A 12,750-nucleotide genomic window follows, 5' to 3' on the forward strand; every position below is an offset into this window, starting at 1 on the left:
TAATGCCAAGGTAATAAAACACAAAGTACAATGTTATAGATTTACATTAATTATGCATATTTTATTTACAGTATAATATTATCACAGATTATCATAAATTGTTGTCCATTATTAGTTTCTATAATACCTAATGCATTAACTGATGTTAATGAATTGAACCTTATTGTAAAGTGTTACCATTATTCCTTTTCTTATGATTCAGTTGTTAGGGGAAAAAAGTTTTTTCAATTAAGGGAGGAAATACACAAATCACTCTTTCAGAAAATGTCCTCATGACGCACTAACAGACATAAGCAACAGGATGTCTCATTTAAATTCGGCAGCAGTTTCTCATTGATACACACAACGATAAAGGAACGGGGAATGGAAAGTAAGACACGACACATGCATTAATGTTGAACTGATAACACTTTCTGGCACATTTAGAAGTGTAGGGAGCAGCTTCCACCCCCTTCCCACCAAAATACATCTAGTGGCACTAGAAGCAGCTGTTTGTGAAAGGCTGGGCTGTGCGATTCTGCCTCCTCGCTGCACAGCTTGTGGCTCTACAGCAAAGTAGCTCAAGCGTTTCCTTCCTGAGGGGGATATGAAAAAGCAATGGTCTCATCTTTTCCTTTTGTAACGGTTTCTCTGCAGATGTCTAATGATGTCTAATGAAAGCTGTGCCTCACAAAGGACAGTGGTTAACATCTCAAGACAGGCAACATGTAGGGTCAAGAAGGGATCAGTTTTGACAGATTTACGGTCATAACAACTTTGTTCCTTATCTATCCCTAAAACCATTAATGCCCATTTCAAGGCAGAAATGCCCAAACCAGCATTTCACAAGAGGAGGAGGGAAAAATCATTTCTAATTTATATTTTTCTTTTATTGAAGTTAAGTGAATTTTCAATGTTTTTGATAAAAAAAAAAAACTGAAATTATTACTTAAAATTTTGTAATAATAATGTAATACATTTTAATAGAATATAGTTGGATATAATGCAACATTTACTTTTAGCCCTCAGTCAAATTTTTAGGCCTTTGTATTAAAAAGTTCAGGCACCTTTGCATTAAGGTTACTGCTCTGTAAAAAAATTATTATTGCAAACCGCTATAACAATTTAAAACTTAGTATTAGAATAACTTTCCTGGAATTAATTTAATTGTCGAGATAACTTAAATATAAGTGTTGTCACATAATACAACTTCACATTTCAGGTTGACTAAACTGAAAATTTGAAGGCAGCATGAACACTAAAAATAACTAAATAAATATAATAGTTGGGGGGGGGGGGGTAAAGAAATAAATTACTTGATTAAACAAACAAACAAACAAACAAAAAAAATAAAATAATTTTCATGTCCTAAATAAGTTTGTGTTTTTTCGGTATTTAGTTTTAATTCCAATAATTCTTTTTAATATAATTTCTTATTTTGGCATTTATTAATTTTTGTTTTTTTATTTATATTAATTTTTATTTCTGCATGTTTGGTCCTTCTTATATATATATATATATATATGGAGCTATTAATCAGTGATCTTGAAATATATATTTTTTACTTCAATAAACTAAATTAATTTAGATGTTACCACATGATGCACTCTTTTAGTATAGAATTAAGATTGGTCACATTACAATAACAAAATGGGTTAACTTTTCATTTCCACATGGTATCTCCATGCATGACGACCATGAAGCACCTGTAATAGTAGAAGGGTTTTGAAAAAGATACGGGTAAGATTCAGTGGCCTGTGTTCAGAAAGGGACAAACATATTCCTTTGAAGATTATCCTGTCCGCTACTGAAATGGCATTAAATCCCATGCATCACTCACAATTCAAGGTGAGCAGTTCACTGGATGGTTCCTTAAGAAAATCCATCCAGCTGAATAATTGAAGTGTCTGAAACCAATCCATGAATATGCAAGAAGGGAATCTTCCATCATTCTCCTGCGGGAGTCAACAGCACATCTGGGCTGCAGAGAAAAAAACGCTCATCGTACAGTACTAAAGACCTCTGCCTCAGCATGATGGGTATTACTGAAATGAAATGCAATCGAATTATATCACATCAAATGTGCTAATGGGTTCATAGCAAGATCTGTGTGTGCCACTGCTTCTAATAAACATGCAGCAGCTTTGACCTGTTTGATTAGTCTAATATGCAAAATTGACTATCAGGCACATTGTACAAATTCAAAATGTGAAATAATCAATTAATGGTCCCTATTTTAATATTTCCTGTGTGTTTCACTCATATTTAGATTTAGTTTAAAAGTTGCAAAACTGATTCTCTCCAGTGTTGTCACTTAAAATAAATTGAATGTTTATTGTATACAAGAAGCTGTAAGTCATCAAAGACGCTCTTTGCTTTAGACAGTTTATCTGTATGAATTGTAAATCCAATTTAATTTTCAGACAGGCCTTTTGCTTGAATGCTCTTATCTCACACCTTTACTCAGCCAATATGCTATATACACTTGAACCAGGAAAGAGTGGAATTATAAAACATGGAGGGTTTAGATTAGTCCATAAGAAGATTCATTTGCATAAGCACACACACGGACTCAGCTGCTTTACTGGAACTGGCTTTGCATGAATAAATGGCTGCTATAAGAGGAGGTTTAGAAGTATTGGGTGTGTAACTAGATATCAAAGTTCATGCAAAATCACTGGTCTGGTGTCGGTTATTTTAATGTCCAACATTTTCTCAAAAGCACACTTGCTTTTAATTAGAATTTATTAAATCTGATGCTCTCAAATAAAACTACATGAAATATAACGTCTACACTGCTGCCAACATTCTTAACTAAAACTGCTTAAGATTTTAATATTAAATTTTTTAATTAATATTTTTTTTCATTTTTTATTTAAAATAAAATAAAATAGGTAAAGCTCAGTCTATATATGGGTAAATGTCACTCACCCGTGCAGTATATATGTTGTCTCTAAGACACTCCTGCAGTATTTCACACATCTGTGGCAATTAGAGCAAATATAACCTCTGACAGCTAAGAAATTGAAGAAGTGGCCCCAGGGTGCTTACAATATTATTACTATATTCCCTTTGGTGCCACCAGCATATAGGTCTAATATATATACTTCATTTCACAAGGCATTAAAACATTTTCCTTAGAGAATCGTAATGACCTCGCACACTGTGCTCTTCTAACCCTACAGCAAGATCGCAGAACAGAATACTACATTTTACTGTCTGTCAAGCATGTAATGAGCTATATCACATTATACTATGTTCATAAGACCCAGTTCTTGTCATTGCTTTGACTTTTCCAGGTTTTTTTAAATATAGATGGCTAAAAATGGCAACATTCAACAATTCAGGTGAGACTAAGCTGTGCATGGATCATTCATAAGCAATTTATTTGAACGTGTTCAGCAGAGCAGTTTTCATGGCACTGAAGCGCTTTACAGTTTTCCATTTCAACAGAGTGGCCTCATATTAGTTTGATAGGGCTTTTTATGAGGTCAGTATGGAAATAATAACTGTAGCTTTGGCATAGGGATCTAGGTGGGTAAGAGAGAAGAAAAGTTTGAGATGACTACTTTTTTAGATTAAAAAGATAATTAATATAAATTAAATATTTGAACTCTGTTCATCTGCAAAATCATTTATTGCATTTGCATTTTTAGTTCTATTTAAAGATAATTTTGCTAACACACAAGTAGCCTTAAACATCCAAGAACAGTCAAAAAATGAAATTGTAAATAATTAAATGACGTTAGATGAATAATATACTGCTAATTAGCTGTAATAAATAATTAACAAACCATATAATGTTTTGACTGATTTCAGGCTTAATTACTCATAACTATAATCCATTCAAGCTTATACCAGGGTTTTAAAAAGATGAAACATGTGATGTGACATGACCTTTTAAAGCAGAGAGGCCAGACTGACAGGATGATATTTTGAACCAATACAATGCAGAGTTAACCTGAGTTAACCCTTTTTGAGATCTGGATTATGTTTGAACCCCTGATGTCCCATGGATTATTTTAACGATGTCCTGGCTACGTTTCTGGATGTTGATAATTGCATTGCTGTCTATGGGAGGGTCAGAGAGCTCCCAGAATGCATTAAGAATATCTTAATTTATGTTCCGAAGATGAACGAAGGTCTTATGGGTTTGGAACGACATGAGGGTGAGTAATTAATGACAGAATTTTCATTTTTGGGTGAACTGTCCCTTTAAGGGTACATATTACTACTCAACTCTACTACTCTAAGGTACTTTTTGTGTGTAAGGTGTGTGTAATCTATATATACTCATGTATGTGTATGTATCTTACTGTACATGCAGATGCGATGTATGTAAGGGGATTCATTACACAGACAGCTTGTTTGACAATAAGAGTTTTTGTGAGCACTGAAGTCCCACTTTAGTCCCAGTATAAATAACTGTTTTGTTTTTCATGCTACTAAGATAACCATGCTGATAACTAAAGTGATTTTCTATTACATAAAAAAAATAAACAGTTCTCAGCTTGTTTTGTCTGTGTAGCCTATACAACAATATGATATGTGTCTCTTCCCCAACACAAAAAAAGCTTCTTTATTTGTATAAAATTTTATGTATTCTGTTCGTCTGCAATAATACTCATTATTATAAGATCAAGGGAAATAACCAGCAATATTTTTTTTGTCATAATATTGCAGCCCTACCATGTAATGAGTTCTATTTTTTAGTGGATCCTCTGCTGCAAATGGGTGCCGTCAGAATAAGAGTCCAAAAATCTGAGAAAGAATTATTATGGATAAAGGACACATATTTTAGCTGGAAGCTATGGTTTGAAAATAAAAATGTCTTAATGATGAATTTCTTTCTTACAAACATGCAGATTTTTGGTTCACAAGACATTAATTGATTGACTTTTTGACGACTGACGATTACTTGTGGATTATTGTGATCATTTTATCAGCTGTTTGGACTCTCATTCTGACGGCACCCATTCACTGCAAAGTGAGAAAATTATGTAATGCTAAATTTTTCAAAATCCGTTCCAATGAAGAAACAAACTCATCTCATCTTGGATGGCCTGAGAGTGAGTACATTTTCAGCAAATTTTCATTTTTGATGAACTATTCCTTTTAAATGTATGAATAAACATGCTATCAGATGCAGCTTCTGTGCAACCTTTGCAGTGTAAAGATGACTTTTGTTTATGTTGATAATTCCGACTGATTGATTAAATGAATTAAATAAATACTTGAATAAGAAAATTTAAAAAAAGACAGAAATACAAAGATTGCTCTTACAAAGATAATAAAAATGCCCCAGAAATCAATCCCAGGGGCAAATAGCACCCCTTAATAGAAAACCAATTTTTGAGCCTGATACATAACTGAACTGATGTATTGCTTTACATGACTCCAATTCCATTAGTGAAAAAAAGCAACTTCACACCTTCAGCCAGCCACAGATGAAATGAATCACACAGCCAACAGCTCAGTCAGGGAGGGGCAGCAGGGTGGCTTCAGGAGCAGGAGAAGTTTATGAGGACCCCCTTTCTACACAAGCACTATTTAAAGCATCCCAATAGGCAGTATTACCGCCTGCATTGGAGCAGAACAACTCAGGACAGCAGAGACGTGCAGACGGTCAACTGAGTGTATGACTGAAGGGATAGTACAGGCAGAAGTAAGGAACAGAGCAATTCGCCAGAGAACCAACAATAATCGTAATACACAAAGTCTGGTTTATTAAACAACTAGATTAGAGAGCAAGCTAGAGAAGAGGAGAGATTCAGAGAAGAAACATACATTTTAGTTCATTGGTTTAAGGGTGTGGGGTGATTGAGTGCTTGTGGAAAAGGTGTGTCTTCAGCCGCTCCTTGAGGAATTACTGAGGATCCAAGCCACCCAAACAATAGCTTGTTCTCACTGCTGCAGTCAGGAACGTGGCACCACTTTCTTTGGACCAGTACATAAATCATAAGGAGCGGCTTCCTCCAAGCCACCCATATCTTTAATGAGGACACCGCATGATATGGCCACACACAAACCGGAACTGCAACACTGTGGGCACCTTCATCAGTATGTGAACGCTTAGCATACAAATGGCTATTATTCAATAAAGCAACATATGCTTGTATTTACACTGCATGCTTACTGATGAAGGTGCCCACAGAGTTCCTGTTCTGGTTTGTGTGTGGCAATATCATGCAGTGTGTTATTTTAGATTTTATATACAGTATTATCAGTTTTGTATTTAATTTGATTTTGCATGATATTATTAAGGGGCATATTTATTGGTGAATTTGGTGATGGATAGTTTTTTTCCCCCAATTGTTTTATCTCTATACACAGAAGGGCAGGTGAAAAACAAATTACACATTAAAAACAATTATACAAAACGTGAGATGCACTCACAAAACTTTTTTGTCCTATGCCACTTCTGTCATGGACAGATGTCTAATTATTGTGATTATACTGCACCCTAGTGGCCAGATATGGACAATGCATATTATAGTGCATTTCATTTTAAATTTCCTGGCCTTTACTACAGGAAAAATAAATTGATCAATGTTATCACTGATCAGTGTTTTTATCGTTCATCTGTAAGGGAAAAAAAAGTTTGGGATCAGTAAGATTTTTAATGTTTTTAATGGAGTTAAATTAATGCTCATCAAGGCTGTATTCATTTGCTCAGAAATACCGAAAAACAATAATATTGTGAAATATTATTGCAATTTCTAATATTGGTTTCTTATTTTAATACCATTTAATATATAATTTATTTATGTGACGCATCGCTGAATTTTCATCAGCCATTACTCTGGTCTTCAGCGTTACATGATCCTTCAGAAATCATTCTAATATGCTGATTTATTATCAGTGTAGAAACTGCTGTGCTGTGGAACCTGTGATACTATGTTCTTTGATTCTTTGATAAACAAAAAGTTAAAAAGAACATAATTTATTCAAAATAGAAATCTTTTCTAACAACATAAGTCTTTACCATCACTTTTTATCCATTTTTCACATCCTTGCTAAATAAAAGCATTAATTTCTTTTTAAAAAAGAAAGAAGAAACTTACTGACCCCAAACTTTTAAATAGTAGTGTATATTGTAACACAAAATATATATTTTGAATAGACACTGTTCTTTTTCACTTTTTATTTATCAAAGAATCCTGAAAAAATTATCATGTCTGAAAAAATATTAAGCAGCACAACTGTCTCCAACACTGATTATAATTCAGCATATTAGAATGATTTCTGAAGGATCATGTGACACTGAAGACTGGATTATTGATACTGAAAATTCAGCTTTACTTCACAGGAATAAATTATATTTTTTAAGTAGGCTATATTAAAATAGAAAACTGTTATTTTAAATTGCAATAACATTTCACAAAATTACAGTTTTTTTTCGATTGGGGGGCGGGTGTTTTGATTGGACGAACATTTCTTGGTCCTACACCTTCCACAGAATATATAAATGCAGATAAATACATTTAGACCACTTAACTTAATGATTGCTATCGGAATGTGAAGAGACTTTCAACCAGAATAACAAAAAATGTTTCTGAAGACAATCACCTATTGCACCTTTAAAATGTTTTTTTTTTAGAATACACAAACATTATTAAAATTTATAACTGAATGAACAAGAACAATACAAGAAACAAACATCTCTGCTGAAACAAAAAAACAAGATTTTCACAGATTTTGTAATGGTTTTACTGGTTGTAATGGGAACTGTAGCCTATTGGTTTTAATTTAAGTGGAAACTGTAATCATCCCTGTGGGTCTCTACTGGTAATCTGTCGCCTTTTATTGGTGGCTTGTTAAAACCAATAAACCCTAATGGAATATGTCCCAAAACACATTACAGGGAACCATTTGTTAATGGTTTATAGTTGATGGTTTGTAATGTTTTAATGGTGTTTGTAGTGGAAACCATTAGAAGTTCTGTGTTGGTTTCTATTTTTTTCAGCATGGAAACAATTGGCAAGAAACGTGTACTTTTTACTTCAAAATATACAGCATATAGTTAATACAGAAAAACCTAGCAGGTGTTTTTCATATTAAAAGTAGAAGCAATTATTTTCTAACCCTCAATAGCCTAAGTTACTCACACCATCTTGTGGCCTAAAACAGATTCAACGTCTGAACAATCCATGTAAACAATGACAACAAATACAGAATTCACAGTCCCCTTTCAGGAAAGTATGGCAATAAAATGCCGGTTACTGACATACAGCCCTTTTATGCCTTTCAAGCCAACGGTCATGCAATGTTTGTTGTGACTGCTTTGAGTTGTCTGCTCATGAAACTCACCGTCGGAGCGGGCACACAGGCGTCACGGGAGCGAGCACGTCGAAGCTCCGCCTTCTCCTCAACTTTGTTGACTGCGGCGGAGACGCGCCAGATCATCACTTGCAGCATCTGTAAAGGATATGACTAGACTAAACGGACAGAGAATGGATGCAAACGTTGTGGTACTCGGCACAGACAATGTTGGGAAATCTGGTAATCCATAAAATGCATTTCTTTCTTCTTCAGTCATCTTTTGTAACTTTAACAACATCTTGCCGTATACGCAAATGCTCTTTAAGTTTTGTGTTTTGCAATTGCAGCACTTATTGTCCGATTCCTGACTCGTAGATTCATCGGGGAATATGGGGATATCGGTATGTTGCCTTGTACTGATTGATTTATATGTTTATTTATAAGTTTTTCTTAATATTTTTACATTTCATTATAACTGATACGCTGGTTTCTCAACAGAGTCTCTTTACACTCACAATGTTGTTGTGGATGGACGAGAGCAAACTTTGAATATATGGGATGCACCATATTCACAGGTGATTCAGTGTTTCATAACCAGTTAACTTTCTGTCAACTGTTCAACCTATCTTATATATATATATATATATGACCCTGGACCACAAAACCAGTCATATAAGGGTCAATTTTTTTTAATTAAGAGTTATACATCATATGAATAAATACGCTTTCCATTGATGTATGGTTTGTTAGGATATGACAATATTTGGTCTAGATACAGCTATTTGAAAATCTGGAATCTGAGGGTGCAAAAAATCTAAATATTGAGAAAATCGCCTTTAAAGTTGTCCAAATGAAGTTCTTAGCAATGCATATTACTAATCAAAAATTAAGTTTTGATATATTTACGGTAGGAAAAATATCTTCATGGAACATAATCTTTACTTAATATCCTAATGATTTTTGGCATAAAAGAAAAATCAATAATTTTGACCCATGCAATGTATTTTTGGCTATTGCTACAAATATACCTGTGACTGGTTTTGTGGTCCAGGGTCGCATATATATATATATATATATATATATATATATATATATATATATATATATATATATATATATATATATCTATATATATATATATAAACCTGCTTAAAATGATGTTGTGGTCTTAGCTGGTTTCCCAGCCTGGTCAAGGTGATCTGTTGGCTAGATTTATAAGGGCTTTGGACACTTTGTGTAACTTGTTAGGCTAGATAAACCATCAGTATATAAGCTTGTATAGGCTATAAGACCATCTTAAACCAGCCAAGACCATTAAATTAGCTTTTTAGTCAAATTAGCATTAGTTTTTATGCTGTTTTTTTTTTCAAATATATTTAGTGAATGACAAATATTATATACACCATCTGAATGTTGAATAAATACCTTATGTTTGTCTTCTCAGCAGGACCTGTCTTCCAAGTCCTTGATGTGTGAGAAGAGAGTCCAGTGGGCAGATGGCTTTGTGCTGGTCTACAGCATCTGTGATCGAGCCAGTTTCAACACGGTCTCCAGACTCATTCAAATGATCAAAACCAATAAGGACATTCTTGGCTTTGAGAAGATGCCCATAGTTATTGTGGGTAACAAGAGGGATCTGCACCATCGCCGAACGGTCCTAAGCGAAGAGGGCAGGCTGCTTGCGCTCTCTGCAGACTGTCAGTTTTATGAGGTCTCAGCTGCTGAGAACTACCACAGTGTCCTCATGGTTTTCCATGGGCTGGTGGATCGCATCAGGGAGTCCAGGGTATCTGTGAAAAAGTTAGCAGGCATCAAGGGCATTGTGAAGAGCATGTCTGCAGTGTTTGCCCGCAGGCGAACAGATTCACTGTGAAGCCGATGGGAGCTCTGGAAATAAAGCTTATGTGGTCTGATATGACCTATTTTAGATCCATTGAGAGGAACGAGCTGTTGCTGTGGCTTGCATGAGAGTCTGAGATCTCTCATGTGACTACAGCTGGATCTTCCGTGTGGGCAGCTAAGAGATTGCCCTAGTTTGTCTTCTAAGGTGATGGCTTCCATTGAGAACATGTTGACATCGGAGAGTTCTCAATAAAATGCTTAAGATGCTATGTGGCAGCAGATTATATCAATCATAAGTGGAGTGAATATTCCATTGTTTGATAAATATGTAATTTAACCTCCTTTGCTTACTTTAAAAGGAAAAGTTCAGCTAGAAATGAAAATTTGCTGAAAAATGTCTCACCCTCAGGCTATCCAAGATGTAGACGAGTTTGTTTCTTCATCTGAGCAGATTTGGAGAAATTTAGCATTACGTCACCAATGGACCCTCTACTTAGAATGGGTGCCGTCAAAATGAGAGTCCAAACAGCTGATAAAAACATCATCATAAGTAATCTACATAAACAACTGTTTTGGACTGTTTTTGCTTCTAAACTGTACTTGATCTGTGCATATTTCTCTTGAATCGGATGAGAGGACTTTTACTTTGTAATAAACATTATTATGGATAAAGGACTCGTACTTTTTTTTTTATTATTACAAACGCACAGCATTTTGCTTCACAAGATGTGAATTGATGGCTGCAGGCCTCTTGATTACTTGTGGATTATTGTGATGTTTTTATCAGCTGTTTTAAATCTTATTCTGACGGCACCCATTCACTGCAGAGGATCCACTGGAGAGCAAATTATATAATGTTAAATTTCTCCAATTCTCTTCAGATAAGGAAACAATCTCATCTGCATCTTGGCTGGCCTGAGGGCGAGTAAATTTTCAGCAAATGTTGAGCTATTACTTATAAACAGGAAAGATGTCAGTGCTTCTGCAAATAATCATGAATGTTGGAAGAAGGTTAACACTGTGGTGATGATGGCCGTGGGAATCTTTCATGAGTCAATGCTAATGCGCTGTGGCCTAACAATATAAGCTGACGCAAGACAACATTGTCTTATGCTACATTTATCAAATACAAAAGGCTCCAACAGTATCAGGTATTATCATTCAAGGAGCTGTTATCAGCTCAAGGCCGTCTTGCAGTTCAGTTACAAAGTCTGTGTGCATTCAGATAACAGAACAGAATGTTTTTTCCCAGCTTCTTTTCTGAGGCTGTTTAAGTGCTTTATGGAGAACATGTGTTTGTTTCTAGACCACACTGTTTAATAATTCTTGTGCTATAAAGCTAATAAAGAAACACTTCCCCTGAGTGACAGTGCAATGTTACAATCAGTAAATGAATATGCTGTATTTGTATTAAATACATTGTTACACCAAAAACACGTTGTCAAAGTATGTTAACTATGGTTGATGAAAGATTACAGATATAAGTTTAAAGGGAATCAAATGCAATGAATACATGGTGTACAGCTGACAGTTTATGTACATGTATATTTATTTATCAACAATCTAAGCAAAAAAAAAAAAATGTATTCATAGACCACAATCAGGCATTACAAGTATGCATGTAAACATTTAGATCAGCTCTTTATGCTATGACTAAAGAGGCATTTGGACAAATTAAGTTCAATGTTAATATTAATTTAATAAAGAATATAACTGAATAGTGAATAACCTTTGCTGTAATGACTTGCTGTAATTGTCAATCTGGTATCTTTGGTAAGTGACCAAAAAAATTAAAATAACAATTCTGAGGACTTTTCCACCTAGCACACAGTTTACTCAAACATACAATAGGCAGGGACATGGTAAAAATCTGATTATGAAGTATTTAATTTATTCCTGTACTTAATGGGTTGGTTTTCTTTTTAGCCGAGTCACATCTGTGCAGTCTTTCTTTAATGATCCTGTCGTGCAATGATCAAATCTCATTCCTCATATATTGGTTTTTCAAGGGACGTTTTATTGAAAAAGTGTATTATCACCAATTGCTGTGACTTGATACAATAAAAAATTATTGAAAAGTAGCCCTGTTTCATTAATGAGATTTGCACCATTTCTGCAATTATAGTTACTATTATATAATCAGTCACAAATAATGCAAGATTTATTTAAATGTATTTAAGTCATACCACAATTTCTAAATCCGCATTTCCCCCCTAACTACACTAGTAATCAAAAGTTTGGGGTTAGTAAGGTTTGTTTTGTTTTTTTAAAGAAATTATAATTTTTATTTAGCAAGGATGTATTAAAATTGAAGTTCTTTTGAACTTTCTATTCATCAAAGAATACTAAAAACAATGTACCACTGTTTCCACAAAAATATTAAGCAGCACAACTGTTTTCAACTGATAATAATACGAGATGTTTCTTGAGCAGCAAATTAACTTAACTTAATAACTTTGCTTTATTATGGACAAGAAATGGGAAAACACCATCCAGAACATCCAAATGTATAACTATATGTAGGTCACTGATTTCTGAGTTTTGCATTGGTAGTGTTGACATACACCTCTCCAAATCATGACCCATGACTGCTATGCTTAATGCTTTAAATGAACATGACAGACCTGCAGGATAAATAATGAAACCTGCATCCCACTCTAACTATTC

General features: G+C 34.4%; 1 protein-coding gene and 1 long non-coding RNA gene across 3 annotated transcripts; one reads left to right on the plus strand and one right to left on the minus strand.

The window, feature by feature from the left end:
* Positions 1-111: 111 nt before the first annotated feature.
* Positions 112-9,736, minus strand: LOC131524518 (uncharacterized). Its single transcript, XR_009266992.1, has 4 exons — positions 9,667-9,736; positions 8,290-8,397; positions 1,820-1,960; positions 112-575 (listed from the first exon to the last, which is right to left on the minus strand). It is a non-coding gene; the product is annotated as an uncharacterized LOC131524518 (long non-coding RNA).
* si:dkeyp-59c12.1 (Ras-related and estrogen-regulated growth inhibitor-like protein) lies at positions 8,126-12,732 on the plus strand. 2 transcript variants are annotated; one of them, XM_058751674.1, is made up of 4 exons: positions 8,126-8,481; positions 8,589-8,642; positions 8,740-8,816; positions 9,689-10,114. In XM_058751674.1, exons 1-4 carry the CDS (start codon positions 8,409-8,411, stop codon positions 10,112-10,114), a joined length of 630 nt encoding a protein of 209 aa, XP_058607657.1. In that variant the 5' UTR covers positions 8,126-8,408. The 2 variants fall into 2 exon arrangements, with proteins under 2 accessions (XP_058607657.1, XP_058607655.1); XM_058751672.1 differs by having other exon boundaries at positions 8,291-8,481; positions 9,686-12,732.
* Positions 12,733-12,750: the final 18 nt, after the last annotated feature.

This window comes from Onychostoma macrolepis, chromosome 18 (assembly GCF_012432095.1).
Source record: "Onychostoma macrolepis isolate SWU-2019 chromosome 18, ASM1243209v1, whole genome shotgun sequence".
NCBI classification, from domain to species: Eukaryota; Metazoa; Chordata; class Actinopteri; order Cypriniformes; family Cyprinidae; genus Onychostoma; species Onychostoma macrolepis.

Coding starts and splice junctions, on each gene's coding strand:
- si:dkeyp-59c12.1 (XM_058751672.1), top strand. CDS start 8,409: ATGACTAGACTAAACGGACAGAGAATGGATGCAAACGTTGTGGTACTC. Junction 8,482..8,588: donor AGACAATGTTGGGAAATCTG/GTAATCCATAAA, acceptor TTGCAATTGCAG/CACTTATTGTCCGATTCCTG. Junction 8,817..9,685: donor GGGATGCACCATATTCACAG/GTGATTCAGTGT, acceptor TTGTCTTCTCAG/CAGGACCTGTCTTCCAAGTC.